Source organism: Phascolarctos cinereus, unplaced genomic scaffold (genome assembly GCF_003287225.1).
Source record: "Phascolarctos cinereus isolate Bilbo 61053 unplaced genomic scaffold, phaCin_HiC Scaffold_7;HRSCAF=346, whole genome shotgun sequence".
Lineage (NCBI taxonomy): Eukaryota > Metazoa > Chordata > Mammalia > Diprotodontia > Phascolarctidae > Phascolarctos > Phascolarctos cinereus.
The window spans coordinates 70,941,433-70,959,586 of record NW_027556180.1 but is presented as its reverse complement, the minus strand read 5'-3'; the positions used below and the strand labels follow the sequence as shown (position 1 = coordinate 70,959,586).

General features: G+C 37.4%; 1 protein-coding gene across 12 annotated transcripts in view; it reads right to left on the bottom strand.

The window, feature by feature from the left end:
- The window catches only part of FN1 (fibronectin 1), an 83,579-nt gene that overhangs the window by 54,079 nt on the left and 11,346 nt on the right, over positions 1-18,154 (bottom strand). For all 12 annotated transcript variants that reach the window (XM_021002740.1, XM_021002735.2, XM_021002736.2 and 9 more), the window contains exons 7-13: positions 15,364-15,555; positions 13,792-13,971; positions 12,450-12,626; positions 11,190-11,342; positions 9,654-9,782; positions 9,384-9,527; positions 2,047-2,168 (exon numbers count right to left, since the gene is read on the bottom strand). In XM_021002740.1, the coding sequence (XP_020858399.1) occupies positions 2,047-2,168; positions 9,384-9,527; positions 9,654-9,782; positions 11,190-11,342; positions 12,450-12,626; positions 13,792-13,971; positions 15,364-15,555 (1,097 nt within the window). The remainder of the gene's footprint in view (positions 1-2,046; positions 2,169-9,383; positions 9,528-9,653; positions 9,783-11,189; positions 11,343-12,449; positions 12,627-13,791; positions 13,972-15,363; positions 15,556-18,154) is intronic.

Sequence of the window (18,154 nt, the reverse complement as noted above, 5' to 3'; positions counted from 1 at the left end):
TTAGCTCGCATTTTCAAAAGCAAAAACATAGTTTAAACCAGGCATTTCTATAGTGTAACTTCCATCACCTTAAATTTGAACACCTCTCCCATCAATGTTGTACTTTAAATTCCAAGATCTCTCCCATCAATGGTGTGTCTTTGCTGGTGAGTAAGTATAGGGAGAAAAGACTGAAAAATGAGCTACCAGTTGGTTCAAGGGGAGAAATGTTCACCTTTTCTTTGTCATCCAAGATCTGTTTCAAAGTTATTAAAATTGTAGCTCTTGAAAAGCCTTCCAATTTTAAAAAATGCTCTAGAAGTTGCTCACTTTTATACCTATTTAATTCAACCAGGGTTTTAATGTCTGAGAAACTGTCACAGTCAAAATTCCAAATGTGGAATAAATAGACTAAAACATCCAGAAATGGCACCACAAAGAAACGAAACAATAAGTGGTTAAAGGAAGCTTTAAAAACTTAACAATATCTGAAAACAACAACAAATTACTCCAGAGGATGATGTGGTGGCATAGGAAACCTGGACTCCAGTACCCACTCTTTCATTACTTAATCACATGCCAAAATTCAATTTCCTCATGTACGTAATGAAAAGGTTGGAGCTAGATAATTTCTAAGGTTCCTTCTGGCTCTAATGTTCTATGATCTTCAAAGTTCTTTCAAATTCCAAATTCCAAGAGGCTATTGACACTGAGATGTTTGGATAAGTGAAGAAAAGGTATGTCTCCAACAAGTCCTTTTATTTCTCTAAAATTCTATTTTATATTTTATTTCCCTAAAAGGGTTAAATGTAATGTGAGGAGAAGGTAAAAGTTGTCATTTAAATGTCTTAGGATGTTGGAACTGAAAACAAGGACAATAGCTTTGGCCTCTATGACTGCCTACCTACTGGCTTAGAGTTTTGAAAAGGAAACACAGCCCTTGGATGGTATAGTAATTAGGGCATTACTAAGAGATATAGAGCCCAGAGTTGACTTTCAGTGAACTTTCTTTATTCCCCCACTATGTCTACCTATTCTTTACAAAACCAACTGTTGTTACCTTTTTCTCCATCATCAGAACAAGTCACAATTGTTTCTCTTCTCCACTCCACACATCTTCATATGGAGATAGTCAAAAGTTTAGATAAGAATCTCAAGCTTTTAAATGTGGCCTTTCTCAATCTCCTTCTACCCCAACCCCAACTCCACCTCTCTGCTAGGACCTTCTCTTTAAGAGTATTTTCCATTTACAATGTATATTTTTTGGAATGTACTTTTTTTTTTTGCTTGTAAGCTCCCCCATTAAAACATGAGCTCTTTGAATGAGGGATCATATTTTTCATCTTTCTTTACACCTTTAGCACTTTGCACAGTACCTGGCACATGGTAAGTGCTTAATAAATCCTTGTTGGCCAACTAATTACCTAAATAAACGATGATCTGATTATGACACACCCTCTTTTTATTTTTATTGATACATGAGATTTCAGGATGAAAAAAATATAGTTGAAAGTCCAGTGGACATTAGGACAATTACGTTCACTTCTGCCACAAGCAAGATGCATAAATTTGGGCAAATTAGTTAACATCAATGAGCCTCAGTTTCATTTTCTATAAAATGAAGGGTTTGGGTCAATGTCTTAAAAGTCTTGCTAGCTCTAAATTCTATGAATCTATGAAAAGTCTTACCCTTCTGTTTATACTAAGGAAGAGGTGATTCTCTCTGTCTCTCTTTCTCTTAGCATAACTACTACTAAGTCCATTCAAAAAATCTTGCCCAATTCCATGAAATGCCACAAATAGAGAAAAAGCTACCAGTCTAGAATCCTCAATTTTCATGTTAATCTGATTGTCCATTGATGGGTTGATAGCTAAGTAATCAAGTGGATCATGAATGGTCAAGCAAAGTTGATTGGCTCAATAGCTAAAGTAACTAGAACACATTAAAATTAATATAGTAAATATTCCACCATTAAGCCACTAAATGCCTTGATGATAGTACAAACTCTTAAATGGTTCATTGGTGCCAGATAAATGTGGTCCCAGGTTCCTGGTTATGGTACTTACAGCCTTCCATCTGAGAATGTACTTGGAAATGTGAGATGGCTCGGGTGCATTCCACTGGATAGGATGAGAGTTGGGCTGACTGGGGCTTTCAGTGATGATTACTTGGACTGGACCAGTTGCACCTGAAAAATGAATATTTGGCATTTTAATTCAGAATTCATGCCCTCAAACTTAATAGTCAATAGGTATGCCATGATTTCTCCACTAAAGTTCTCCTTTGATATCTCATCAATCGACAGAGGTGACTCTGGTTCTTAAAGATTATAACAGCAGAATGCAAGCTCTAGAAGCCTCTACCAAGCCAGAAAAGACTACAAGTATGGACTGAATAATGGATTGTGAGCATCATTTCACCTAAGCACCAGCCTACCTAAATCTGAAGAGGCTCATCACCAGGAGTTTGGCCTCCAGGCAGTTTTCTGAGTTTTTTCAATTCATGAAATTGTCTGGTGAGGTATGGAAGGTGCTGTGAGTTGCCTCAGTGAAGGGAGTATTCACATTAATGAAATCACAAATGTCTTAAAGTATACTCTAGTTAAAGACTAGACAGCAAGCTTTTATGAGTTGCACTGAATTATTGCCTCTAAGTAAGTGATGTGTGTATGTGTGCTTTTGTTTGAATTTTCAGTGTTTTCTATTTTAAAGTAGTTCAGTAAATACTTTTAAAAATATTAAGCCTTGAAATCAAGGCAGTCTCACTTTAGCCAGCAAAGGATTACTCTTAGCATGAAAAATATAGCCATAATAAGTCTACTAATTTGCTAATTATTATTCCCTATAATGTTATTACTCTGTTTTAATTCTATAGATATGTAGTTGTTTAGCCAAATATGCCATGAAAAAAGTTTGTGAGAAAATGCTGAAACATTATTAAGACATTCTAGCACAAACTATGCCCCAAAAGTATAAATTACACATAAACATATTTTGGAATATGGTAGAATCTTGGACAAGAAGAATAGGGTGAGAATGAAGGACCTAGCCCCACTTCTAAAACTTATAACCAGTCTACAGTTCACATTGGAAGAAGGCCAGATCTCATTTTTTTTCCTAAAAAAACACATCCTCAGATTGCACTAATTCACTGTTCAAATAGTGAAAGTATCGAGACTTGTCCCTCACTTCCCCAGTCCAGAAAGCAATTATAACTCTCCAATTCAAACTGTAAAATATATGGCAAATGGGACAGCCTCTAAGTCTTATTAGACATGGCTAGTAAAACAAATGAGAAAAACAGTACGGATCCCATTTGAAGAAATCCGAAATTTAGGGAGGATAAGTCAATTTTTTAGAGTGCTTACATCTCTAAATGGAGAAAAGGACCATCTGGAACATACATGCTTACATATCAGAATACTGCATAGTTCATGTTCCAGCTTTAGTGAATCTAAAACTCATTAAGACAAAACTGAAAAACCCTAATCTGTTAACCTTTTCCAGAAGGTTTTTTCCCCTTAGTCAAATACAGAAGTATGGATGTTTAATGAAGAAACTTCACTGGCTTAATGACAGGTCTAAGTTTTCTGAAAACACCAAAAAAGTGAGTCTTCATTTTCAACCTTAATTATTATTTTAGCTGTTATGGTCTTTTTATACCCAAAGTTTCCTTTAATTCTCTGTCAGAACAAACATACAACTTGCAGACCTGTATGGACTCAGAAATCCACAAAAACAAATCCACCCCCCAATCTGGAAAGAATTCCGAGCTGGTTGAAAACCAAAAGCTTTAGTTCTCTCATCTGTATTTTCATAATATTCACACACGTCCTAATCATCCAGCTACCAAAACTGGGGCAGTAAAATCCTCAGTTTCCCAGTGTAAGAGGTACATAGTACCATAGTATCATAGTATAGCTAGATGATTTCTTAAGTCATTTGGAACTTATCAGTGGAGCCAAGAAGAGGCCCTAAGGGACACCAGGCAAAGAACCCTAAGCAGGAATTCAGTTTGCTTTCTGGTCCAAGAAGCAGGTTTATCAGACATGGCCCATTACTTAAGGAAGGAAGTTGAAACTTCATACATGCTTGTTGAATGAAGGAAGGAATGTATCTAAAAACACTAGGAAGAACAGACATTTCATGTAGAATTGTAAAGGTGTGAGCATTTGAGAGGGCTAGGAATGTTTTTATATTACATTAACATCATTGATATCTGGAATCAAACACAGCACGCCAACACATTACTTGTGTTTGGCACTCACGTTGTTTAAATGCTAAGAATTTGAAATACTATTAGTGGATTTCTGGTCCCCTTCTTGCCACTGAAATTCAGTACAACCGACTTTCTCTTCCAACTATGAATCAAATAGTTGGCATGACTGCCATGTGTATTTGCTTTGGGATTTAAAAAGGGAAAAGAAAAATAACCAGAATGTTTTCCCCCAGTGTTATTTCCCCTTCTGCTTCCTCACCCTCAGTCAAGCTTGACCCAGCTACTACAGCCAAATTCAGGCTTTGGTAAGGAAGGCAAGAAAAGCAACTGAAGGGCAGCTAGGTGGTACAGTGGCTAGAGCTCTGGTCTTGGAGTAAGAAGGACCTGAGTTCAAATCTGGCCTCAGCACTTATTAGCTATGTGACCCTGGGCAAGTCACTTAACCCCAATCGCCAAAAAAAGAAAAGCAAATGAAAGGAGAAAGAGGATCAAAAGGTAGGTTTAGAGTTTAGACTCCTGGCTTCTAGTCTTTCTCCTTTTTAATACTTCCCCTGAATAATTTTCTTAGAACACAAGTCTGACTATGCCATTCTCCTACTCCAGAATCTCCAGTGGCTCTTTATTTCCTCCAGGATTGAAAAACCAGCCCCATAATTTAGCATTTAAAGCTTTTTTTGTTTTTTGAGGCAATAGGGGTTAAGTGACTTGCCCAGGGTCACAAATACCTGAGGTCAGATTTGAACTTAGGTGTTCCTGATTCCAGGGCCGGTACCCTATGTACTGCACCACCTTCCCAAGGTTATTTCATTTTATTCTCCCTGATGCAGCTTCAGCCAAACTGGTTTACCTGTTTCCTAAACTGAGTATTCCATATCTCACCTCTGTGTCTTTGTACAGGCTGTCCTGGAATACTCAACCTTCTCAAATTTATTCCCTGGCATCCTTGAAGAATCACCTCTTGTATCACCTCCTACAGGAAGCCTTTCTTGATTGTCCCAGTTTTTCCCAATCTCTCCCTCTTCAAATAATCATGTATGTACCTATGTGTTTACACATTTTATGTCACCTGGAGAATGTAAGCACCTTAAAGTCTGGGTTATTTTTTGTTTGTTGGCTTGTCTTATTTTTGTATCCCTAGCACATAGCGTTGTTTTCTACACATAGTATGCTTTTGCTGTATTGGATTTAATTAGAAAAGGATGGAGGGTCCTCAAAGGATTCATACCCACTCAAAAGTGAGGGATCAGAACTGCAGCCACCCCAAGATTTTGGTGCTCTCCCTACCTCAGACCTTGGCCTGGATTTTATTTTATTCTCAATTATATGGGCAAATGGACCTTAAGGTCAAGTGCTATACCTTTAAAATCTGTAGAAAGACATAGGAAATCTGTGTTTAAGTCAGATTTTACACCTACCAAATTAAGGAGGGAATAGCCCCTCAATTATCCAAATTACTTATCAACTACCTCCATTAACCTCCTTTTCTGACTGCCATCATGGCATGGAGATGGCTTTGAAAGTCTTCCAGATTGTGCCATGAGTGCAAGCTTTAGTAAGTCTGAGCAGCTAGGCACTCTCCTACTGTAAACCCAATGTCACACTTACGTAGCTATCATGTGAGGACCAGCCCAGGTATGCTCAGACAGGCTCACAACCAGAAGGGTGGCCACCAAGGGATGATTTATTTCTTGCGGTCACATCACTTCATGAAAACCATTTACTAAAGTTGCAAACTATCTCAATGGAAGCAGTACCCACAAGGTGTTAAAGGATGAATGCCAGTCTATTGATGTAACCATCTTGCCTTTGCTGTTACCTAGCTGTTACTTGCATTCTGCTAAATGGCTGGATGTTTTTAATTAGTGAAATCTCTCCATTATAAGCCATATTTTTTAAAAAAAAAACCAAACCTTTCATGGACTCTACTGACCTTCTAGGTCCTGATCAGCAAAACTATTAAGATATGAGAAATTTGTACATTTTTACAAACTGTTCAAATAAAAACCCACAGAGGTAACCCAGGAGAAGTTAAACATTCATGAGTTTTCTACCCAGGTTTTTTTTTCTCCCGTTACAAAATCTCCCTCTTTAATTTGCTGAACTCTATGTTTTCCTACTTGCTTATTTACACACCAAATGTCCCTTATCTTTGCTTTGTTCACACAGAGGGCCAAACAGAATTCTTCAAACAGAGCAAGCTCAGAGATAATTTGTTACAGGAATTTGTGCTTTGTTTGCTATTCTATTTCTTCTACAACCCTAACAGGAACTTTCTGTGAAGAATGGAAGCTCCCTGGGGTCATGATCTGTGTCATTGATCTCTGCACCTATTACAGAACCCTACATATAATAGCTACTTAATTTATCCATCTCATTTCTCCATCTACCTATCTCTCTCAGTCTGTCTGTGTTCTTCCATCTGTCAATCCATCCATTCATCTATCTTTTTTCCTATTATGCCCAACCCGGCTTGATATACTGGGTTACCTTAGAATAGGGAGATAAACTGAATACCTATGTGCACATGTACTCAGCCACACAGGTAGGGCAAAAGGCAACTTGCTGCCCATGTCTCTGTCTTTTATGGTCCATAAGATGCTTGCTGTCATCTTCTAGAACGGAGAAATGTCATTTTAATGGGTCTTCCTCATTTAGGTGCCATGTCTTCACCATTTTCAGTTCACTCTATGGAAACCTACAGGCAACTATGAGGAAAAGTACATTTTCCCGAACTCTGATGGTTTTCGAAAACCATTGCAATAGACTGTAGGACTATACTGCTAATAGTAAAATAAACAAATACAACTTTCTTCTGAGGTCTAGCAAGGTATAGAGGCAAGAGCACTGCTAGAATTTGAGAGATCTGGATCCTTATCATGGCTCTCTCACTACCTTGCTGTGTGACCTTAGGTCAATCACCTTATAGCCCTGAGCCTCAGTTTCCCCAACTGTAAAATGATGGATTTGGAAGCGATCTTTGGTAAGTTACTTAATGTCTCTGGTCACTATCTATAAAAGGGGATAGAGAGGGTTGCTCTGCCTGATCCCTGAGGTCTCATCGAACTTTAAATCTATGATAACATGAATCTATGACCTATAATGTACTTTATAATTCTAGCAATCTAAGAGATTATTCTGCAAAAAAAGGATTGGAGATTGAAAAGGGATCTTGGAGATCACCTAGCCTACCGTTTTTATTTTATAGATGAGCAAATTAAGGTTCAGAGAGGGTTAAATGACTCGACCAAGACAAACAGTCAGTACCAGAGTTGAAATTTTAACCTAAGTCCTACCAAATTCAATAATCTTTTCATGGCATATATACTTTCAAAGATGTATGAGCATATTTGGGTATTTACTGTCTTCACCATGATAAAAGACTATATTTTCCAAAGCCACATCACCTTTATATTTAGACTCAAAGAAATATTATGAGACGAATCACTAGTCTGTAGAAAGTCATAGGAAATCTCTGTCAGATTTTATATTTAGCAAATTAAGGAGAGAATAGACCCTCAATTATCCAAATTACTTATCTGTTGTTATGATTAAAGTAGTTCCCTGGAGAGAAGTAAGTTAAGACTGGCATTATCCCATGCCATGCCTTATAAAGCATAAATTTAACAGTCTCTGAAGTACTTGGGAGCCCAGGAAAGGAGAGGATCTCCTTGTCTCACATTGTATGTGGCAATGCCACGTGGTCACTATTTAGAATCACAATGCTTTCCATAAAGTTGTGCTTAATGAATACTTGTTGAATTCTTTAAAAAAAAAATGAAGTCATTGAATTTCAGAGCTTGAAGAGATTTTAGAAGTTATTCCATCTAACCCATCATTTTCCACATAAAGAAAATGAAGCAATTTATTCAAAGGTCACACAGCCAAAGCTGAGAGTAGCATACAGCTCCTCTGATTCAATTCTACATTGCCTCCTTCATATTTTATAGCACACTCAATTCATCATTATGGAAGGTTTTAATTACTTTAATCTCCTTTTCTTCATGCATTTCACCTCCTCCAAAATTTCCTGACTGTTTGCCCAGCATCAGATCCTCAAAAAATACTCTTGCCCAAATTCCACTATATTAACATCAAAGTGAATTTAAATGGGAATGAGAAATTTTGGTTTGATACCATAATTCATGAGGCTTTATTATAATTCTGTATTAACCACTAAAGAGCAAAGGAAAGCTCAGAGAAATCGGCCTAAGAAGGTTGGTTGTGTCTTCTGTCTCTCTCTCTCCCCATAAAGACCGAACTAGCTCTAGTAAATCATTTGAGGGCAGATGAAACTGCCCAGGTTACTCAAATACTGACTGATCATGGGTACTTTGACCCAGTTTTCATCAGGTCAAACTGAAAAATATTCGTCTCTCCGAGGAGAATTAGGTAGGAACTGAAATCAGAAATGTGAGCTGTTATAGACTGCCCGCTTTATATTTAATTGTAATTAACCTATTTAGAAAATTGTCCCTATTGACTGGTATGATATCTGAACCCTTTACTTCTGAGAAATGTTAGTTTGTGGAATCTGACTGTATAACTCTACAGTAGTAAAGATTCTGTTTTAAAATACAACAGAAATGATTGATTCAAATGGAATTTTCTACATGGCTAAAACCTAAACTATACAGAGATACATTTTTGTAGCTTTCAATAACCTTAGCTATCAGGGGAAAATCACTCTGGAATCGTGCTGGTTGATAATTAGTTATTTTGTAAAGTAACAAGGAACCGTATGGTCTTGTGGAAGGAGCATTGAATATAAAGTCAGAGGGCCCATAGTTACTATGTGACTTTGGGTTAAGTCACTGAACCTCTTGGGCAGCTCAGTTTCCTGATCTCTAAAATGAAAGGGTTCGTTATAGCTCTAACCTTATTTTATGATTTTAAGACTAAGAAGTTCATTCAAAGTCTGAGTGACATTGATATGGTAGCAGAAGTGTTGGCTTTGGAATAAGAGTTTCTGGATTCAAATCTTCTATTTACTACCTCTATAACCCTAGGAAAGACAGCAACTTCTCTGGGCCTCAGTTTCCACAAATGTAAAATGGGTAGATTATACTACATGACCTCTGAGGTCCCTTCAGACTCTCAATCTATAAAAATATATTACAGGATAGGTAATTTTCTTTTACTCGCACAGACTGACATTTGTAATAATGCTATCACTAATGAGTCTTACCTGGATAGGCCTGCAAAGGTTGGCAATGCCACTCTCCAATGCCCCGGCCATAACAGTAGCACTGATATCTGACAGCATGAACATATTTCTCCCATGAATCTCCAATCTGGTAGAATGTACGGGTTTCTGAATCCTGGCATTGGTCTAAAATATGAAGAGGTAATAGAATCAGCACTACATGTATTTGCCCATAATGTTTTCTAAGACCAAAGACCAATGTTAAACCTTAAACATACTGCATTACACATTCAAATTTTGAATTTAACTTACCAATAGGGTCACATTTCCATCTTCCACGGCCCTGGCCAAAACATGTGCAATTCAGCATGTGACCTTCTTCGTGACGCTTGTGGAATGTATCATTCACATTATAGGTGATGCCATCGACGATACATTGATCTGTTGAGGAAATATCAGAAAGGATTTGGTCTGGAGCCAGCATGGCATCATTGGAGTCAGGTGTACTGAGTTCAAGTCCCTCCACTGACACCTCCTAGTTGTGCGATCCTGATTAAGTCACTTAACCTCAGTGCTCCTAAGAAATTTTTGGATTATTTGCTAATCCGTGTCCGATTTTGGAACTTCCACTGTTCCAATGTCACATTGGAACTTCCATCTACTGATGAAATCATAGGTCTGGATAGGAAGACTATCATTAAAATAATAATAAAGTTTATACCATGAATTCCCTACAATGATGAAATTATAGGTCTGTAACAAGAAGGATATTATTAAAAATAAAGTTTTCACAAGGGAACAATAAAGTTACTCTTTCTTAGAGTAAATAATTCCTCCCTCTTATTTAGGTCCCCAACCTACATGGTGTTTTTTTACTGTTTTGTGATGAACATGTAAACAGTGACCACTTTTTGGGAAAAACAAAACAAAGAAACAAAAACACTCCTGTGTAATATACTTATTTTGTTTTCCTCAGAACCATGTAGATGTAGGGAATTAAGAGTTAAAATAACATATATATGTGAGAAGCAGGAAATAAAGTGTGTTATTTTGTGAAAATTTACTCTTTCACAAATACAATACCTATTTTCTGGGAAAAAAAATCTCTTCCATTTCACTGTTTCCTTTAATTCTCTTCCACAATGATGTGATAGTAAAAGAGACCAGATTAAAAAAAGAGTATGAGAGTGCCTCTATTCTAAAGAGTACATGATGTACTAGAAGGAGCTTGTCGTATAGAGTCAGAATCCTTGAGTTCTAGGCCTGGCTCTGGAAATTACAAGGTCCAACGTTAATACCATCAGGTACATACTAATACAAAAGGGTATAGAGAGGAAAGACAGTGCTCAGGCCAAAGCCCTTTTTGCTAGGTGGACGTGTATAAAAACAACAGAAACAGTGAACTAGGGGGCACAATACTGGTCCTCTGCCTCAAAGCACTAAAAAGAAACAAATTTAAAATTTTTTTTCCAAAGCACTAAAAAGCTAGAGCTGTTTTTCTAAGCAAGAGATTCCTCATCTATATTCCTTTCCATTTATCTGTCTGAAACTGAATCTTCATCAATGCACTCATGGCGACAGCATAGCCTTTTGTTTTTTCCTTCTCTTTTAGCCTTTACAGTAACTCTACCCCTTTTCTAGGCGTGACTCCAGTGGTAAAAAACTAGCAGGAGGGTGATCAAATGTCTGTGTTCTGCCCTTTGAAGTCATTTTCTGGCTCTGTCCAAGTGCTCACACACCAGGGTATCCCAGAATCGCTGAGCCAGCTATGTCATTGGCTGTCTGCCCCATTCGGTTCCCCCAGCACCATGGACTAGATGAATGGCATTTCAATATAACAGAGCATACCTCTGAGCTGTGAGTACGCCACACAGGTCCATTCCCCACGACCATTTCCTACACACGTGCATCTCATCATGTGGCCCATGTCGTGCTGTTTGTCCCACTGATCTCCAATGCGATACATGACCCCTTCATTGGTGGTGCAGATCTCTTCATGGGCTAGTTGGTAAAAAATGAATGACAATCTGAGAAAGACTGTAATCTAAAAATAAGAACTTTTATATTAGAAATAAAAGAGGTTAATTATCTCTTGTGGATAACATGGAACAGACAAGTAGTACAAAAGCCTCATCTACCTTTCTAAGTATAGACAAAGGTTAGGCTAAGTGGGATTTCTACCTTGGAACTATAAGCCTGTGAATGACCTGGTACAGAATCCAATTAGGGTTAAGACTAGGGGAAAGCAAAAAGATAACGGAGATGTACAGACCTTCTCAACTGCTAGTAGCGCATGTGTTGAGAATACTGATATAGCATTGTTTCTTCTGTATTAATTAGTTCTAATCTAATGAATTCAAGCATAAGGGGAACTTTTATAGGATGATTCACGGCTTCCACATCCAACAGAACTCATGACTGGCAATTTTTTGGTACCTAAGTGTTAGATTGGAGTCGAATAGAATTAGCTTTCTTCTTTCAATGAATGCATACCAAATGACATACAATTTTTGTATTCATTCTTGTAGTTCATATACTGAGACTTCAAGCTATGAGCCCTACAAAGTAGAAAGGAAATATATTCTAATGCATTAGGACCGTACTGAAGGGCTCCAATACATGTACTAGGCCCCTTGCTTCCTTCATGCCAATTAAACTTTCCTCTTCCAATTTGCTATTAAAACTGAGATTTGGAACACTAATATAGGACAAAGTGATTGCTACATCTTCAACACGATAAAGCAGATAGAGTGTGTATGCGACTGTAATTATGGTTACATTATTCTAGACGTGCAAAATATTCAAAGGTCCCTTTACAGAAAAAAAATACAAAAATCCTACTTCTCAATTTTTATTTCTAAATATTCTTACTTATTTACCCAGTTCTATGAAAAAACCTTTAGTCATACCTTAAAAGTTATATAAAATAAAAATGACCAGACATGTATTTATACACACATATAGTAATAATAAAGGGGCTTCATTAATACAGTGCTTCAAAGTTTTCATAGTATATCTCATGTGGACCTCTCAGCATCTCAGTGATGTAGGTATTAAGGGTGGACACCATACCCACAACCAGTTTCTAAGATGAGGACTTCATCTTACCAGCCATAGGACAGAACCCAAACTTCTGATCAGCATCATAGTTGATAGTGGTGCCACACCACTTCATGTTATCTCGCCGTCCCTCGGAGGTACAGTCAGTGTAGTTACGGTTGTTGTACAAGAATGGGAAGTGACACAGGGCACCATTGGAGTTACCCCCTCGAGTCTGAACCAAAACTACAGAGAACGACATAAGAATAGGAAGAAAAAAAGATTGTAATCTTAGACCACAAAGAATTGCTATACAAAGATGCCTCATGCCTAGGACCCTGCCTCAGCCTCAAAGATGTTTGATGATATGAAATTTACACATTCATCCTCACCTTCCAACTAGATTTAAATTTCATCATCACTCACATCTAGCAAGCAAAGACATTTTAAAATAATAGCTTTGATCAAAGCTCTAACTTTCAAGAAAATTTGCCATTATATGCAGAAAATGAGCCAAGATATGCAGACATTCTATCTGTTGCACTCTTCAACTTTGTGGGATTTTCTATGGGTTGCACTACAAATATCTTTAACAGCACCGCAATCATAAAATGCCAAAATAAACGAGTCAGAAAGGATTTTTCTTGTAGATACCATTCTCTCAAGGGAATTGGGGGATCTCAAAGTACTGCTTGCTCTTTTAACTTCTGGCTTTAGAGTTGTTAAATGGGCCAGACATCTGAATAAAAATGATACTTCCAGAGTGGCCTAAAATCAATATATAAGTTGAAAGGAAAAAGGTGAGCATTGTGTTTGATTTTAGGCACCACATTTTAGGTGGAAGGACATCCTTCAGCTGGAGTATGTCCAGACCTAGTGCCTGCCTGGCACAATAAATGCTTGATGACTGGTTAACAGACCAGGATAGTAGAAGGGGAATGAGAACATGGCATCCAAAAACTAGCTGAAGGACCTGAGGATTTTTTAGCCTGGATGAAAGTAGACTTCGGCAGGACGTAAGAGTTGTCTTCAAGTATTTGAAAGTCTGCCCTGTAGAAGGGCTTGCTCTGTTTGGGAGTAATGGGTAGAAGTAGTCAAGAGGCAGATTTAGGCTTGGTGTTCCTAGCAATTAGTGCTTCCTAAAAGTGAAATGGGTTCCTCATCTGGTTCCCCATCTCCACAGATGTTTCCAGTCAGAACCTGGGTGACCACTTGTCAGGGATATTGCAGAGAACAAATTTATTCATCAAAATAAGGGGAGGTCTGAAGTGTCTTCCAATTCTGAGATTCTATGAGTCTATGTAATTTGGATTTAAAACACTATCAATTCCACATGAGAAATGAGCAATTCAAAATTTGCTTTTTTTAAAAATTTTTTATTTCCCCTTCTATTTTTTGGGAGGCCACTCACCAGTCTGGTCTGTACAGAAAGAATATTTCTGGTCTTGTTCATAATTTGAAGTGGTGCTACACCAGAGATGTCCATCCTGACGACCTTCAGTTGTACAGGAATAGTAAGTCCTGCCATTGTATGTGAATGGCAGGACACATGGTTCTCCATTGGAATTGCCACCATAGGTTTGAGTTACAGCTGCAAACAAAGCAAAAAAGAGGTGCATCTTAACACAGGAAAGTAACAAGAGACAAGTTACCGCCCTTCAGTTTTAAAAAATGGAGACACCGAGTTTCAGTGATAATCTACTTAATTTCACATGTAGCACGATTTTAATAGACAATGCGGAAGTTTACACTGGATTCTACTGCTGCCTTGCTATGCTTCCCTTTGTGAAAATGCTAATTGCTTCCTGACTGTCCCTCACAAGGCATTTGGAGGACATGTCCTTTTGTCTGCAAGAGCACCCCGTAAAAGACTTTTAGTAGAGAGGGAGGCTCTTTTTACATGCTTTTTTCATTAAAAAACAAAACAAAACACATGTTTGTAGGTATGCTAACAAAAAAAAAGAAAAACTAGCAGATTGAAAAATTTAAATAACTTAGTTTAAATTACTTTAGGAGCCAAAAAAAAAGTGTTACTTTACAGCTTTTCTGTGTTAATCACACAATATTGGGCAAACCATGGCATTGAGCTAAACTTCAAATGTATGAGCCACAATGGATTGTTATATCACTAAACTCAAACTGATTGCTGATTGTGGTTTCTGCTGGGTTCTCGAAGAAGACCGTGACATCATATGTCTCTGCTCACTGTATGAAAGGTGTTGTGATGAGGGAGGACCAGAGAGACGCATTTTGTAACAACGTCAAGAACGGAAAATATGTATCTGAGGTGGTCGTGCATTCCTCCTCAGTAACCAGTGGCTTTTAGCTTTAAGGTTCTATGTGTTTTTGGTTTTGGTTTTTTTTTTTTGGAAGCAATGGGGGTTAAGTGACTTGCCCAGGGGCACACAGCTAGCTACTAAGTTTCTGAGGCCACATTTGAACTCAGGTCCTCCTGGCTCCAAGGTTGGTGCTCTATCCACTGCACCACCTAGCTGCCTAGCCTTAAGGGTGAAACATGCAACGTCCACACAGATGTACAATTTTTGACAAGTTTGATGGTATATGTGCTCCTATATAATGACTGGGGTAAAAAAAGCAGTACATGTATACTCAGGGATCTACAATTTCATTCATGCAGAGGTTTTCTCCAATAATTCAAAACTCATCTATGCTTACTTATTCCTGTGCTTCTTTTGTCCATAACCTCTCATAGTTGGAGCTCCTGTGATGAACTAATAAAAAACACTCTAGCACCCCACAATTGTGCTGGGGCAATGAGAAGAGTTCACATGATCAGCTGTCCCAAATTAGGTATCAGAAACTATACATGATATATACTTAAAATATATATGTAAATATGCATATATATTAATCATTAGCTATTATATAAAGAGAAAATGTAAAATACAAAAGCCAGGTCTAATTACTGAATTCTACTTTTTCACAAAATCCACTGTACGGCGCCATGGCCAGTCATGCTCACCGGTCTCTTGGCAGCTGACACCATTGCCCAGACACGTGCACAACATTTGTTTGTTTCCTTGGGTCTTGAGCCATTGCATTCCCAGAGAGTAGACCACTCCACTATCAGTGACACAATGACCATATGGAGCAGGCTGGGGCTGAGGCTGGGGCTGGTACAGTGCTGTTCGAACATCTGTGACTGAGCCGGGCCCTAAAAGGAAGGTAGATGAAGGTTGTTAATAATAATAATAACAGTAACAATAGTAATAATAATAAGAAGAAGAATGGCAATAGTATCTAGAATTTACATGGTGTTTTAAGGGTTTGCAAAATGCTTTACATATATTGCCTCATTTGATTTTTTAAAAAATTTGTTTAATTTTATTTTTTATTTGTGGAATAAAACAAACATTTTCCATAACATAGTACATAAAAAAGATGATTATACATGAAACTGCAAATCTATTATGTACAACTTTCTATTCCTTTTAAATATATAATGAAGTTATCATGTATTTTTTTCCCTTTTTTTTTCTTCCCTGAGAGAAAAACTTAAGCCATTTACTGTAGAATATGAGGAAGCTTGCCTAATAGAATGGAAGCTCCCTGAGGGCAAAGACAGTTTTCCATTTTGAATTCAGTAAGGGCTGTCAATCCCTTAATTTCTCTGAGCTTTAGTTTCCTCAAATCTAGAATGTGGATAATAACACCTGTAGCACCAGCCTCACTAGGCTGCAAGGATCAAACGTGATAACACCTACCCAGTACCTGGAAAACTTTAAAGTGCCCTACAGATGCCAGCAATTACTTAGCACAATAGGGAGCTTCTCAATAGATTTCTGGCATTCAAAATTCACAAGAATAAACTGAGTGCAGAATTCTGAAGCAGACCTGTCATCAGGAAATTGCGTGAAAAAAAGCATCATTCTTTGCATGAAGGATTTTATAGTCTCATGGGAGAGATAAGACAAGCCCTAATGAAACTGCTGAAGAATACTCAGTGTATCACAAAATTGAAGAATCTTGAGCTGGGTGGAGACCAGGTTTAATCCTTCACTTTTTATTAAATTAAATTAATTTTTTAATTAATAAAAATTTACTTTTATTCCCTCTACCCCATTAAGAAAAAGGAAAATCAAAACTTTTTGTTACAAATATGAACAGTCAAGCAAAATAAATTCCAATCCCTTGTTTTGGAGATGAGGATTCTAAGGAGCTTATTGAGTATCTGAAGTGACTTGCTCAAGATCATACAATGAGAACATAACAATGCAGGTTTCCTGACCAGTAAGTACAATGAGCTTTTTTCTATACCACATATAAGTAAATATGCTCTTAAGTAGCTTGAAATATGTAAGTGCTAAAATGGCACACTATTTGACAGTATATATATATAGTATATAGTATATATATATATATATATATATATATATATATATATATATATATATATATATATATATATATATATATATACTTTTCTTCATGGAAGGCAATTTTGAGTCTAGTGTCAAAGGATTTGAGGAACACATTAGTTAAGAGGAGTAAAAGCAACCGAAGGGATTGTCTACCTAGTCAGCCCATCATCTGATGCAAGGATCTCTTCAACAATATCTCTAACAAAGTGTCATTTAGAGTTTGAACTCTTCCAGAGACTGTTAGCTCACTCTCCTCAGCTCTAATTGTTGGGAAGTCTATTTTGTTATTGAGCCAAAGCCTACATTTCTGTAACTTTGACCCATTTGTCCTTGTTCTCTTATAACTTCCACTCATTTGTTCTGGTTCTGCCCTCTTGAGCTAAATAGAATACAATTCATTTCTTTTCCACAAGTCCTTCTAATATCTGCACAACTATCATGTTCCCTTTAAATCTTCAAACTAAATAGCCCCAATTTTTTTAAACAATCTTCATATGATATTTAAAATATGACTCCAAGATTGGGATGCACAAAAATAGTCACACTGTTCCCTCCCTTGATCTGGAAACGATCTTGATTCTACGAATGAAGGCGAACCTAGGATTTACATTTAAAAGAGCCTTGCTATTCATTACTGACCTTGCAGTCAACTTGCAGCATCTTTTTCACATGAACTGCTCTTAAGCCAGTCTCCCTCATTCTGTACTTGGGTAGCAGTTGATATTTTGGAATGGACAGCTGGACTTTCCATTGATCTTTTTTCAATTTTACCTTGTTAGATTTGGACCAATGTTCCAGTCTTTTAAGATCTTTTGGGTACTTGTTTCCTCATTCCAAATATCAGCTACCTCTCTCATTTGTGTCCTCCACAAGAGGACATGCTTTTTATAGCTTTATCTAAATTATCAATAAAGTTGTCAAGCAGATTGGGGTTGAGAACCGAGCCCTACTAGACACTAATGGGAACTATCTTCTAGGTTGACACTGATGGCCCATTACTTTTGGCACTAATTCATCCATCTATGTATCTAATTTATCTCTTCTCCATCCTGAACACACGAATGTCATGAGGGCTTCTGTCAAAGGCTTTGCTTTTCAGAAATATTGACAACTTTTCTAGTCATCCTATCAAAAATTATTGAGTTCACTCAGGAATGTTTTATTCTTAGCGAACCTATGATGGCTCCTAGTGATCTCTCCTTCCCTTTTGAAATGTTCACACACCATCTGTTTAATAATCATTCCAAGAATATTGCTGGGAACTGAAAGCAAGTCTACTTGTCTATAGTTTCTGAAATCCCCTTCTTAAAAGTTGTTATGTTGGGGGCAGCTAGGTGGCACAGAGGATAGAGTGCCTGGCCTGGAGTCAGGAAGAACTAAATTCAAATTTGA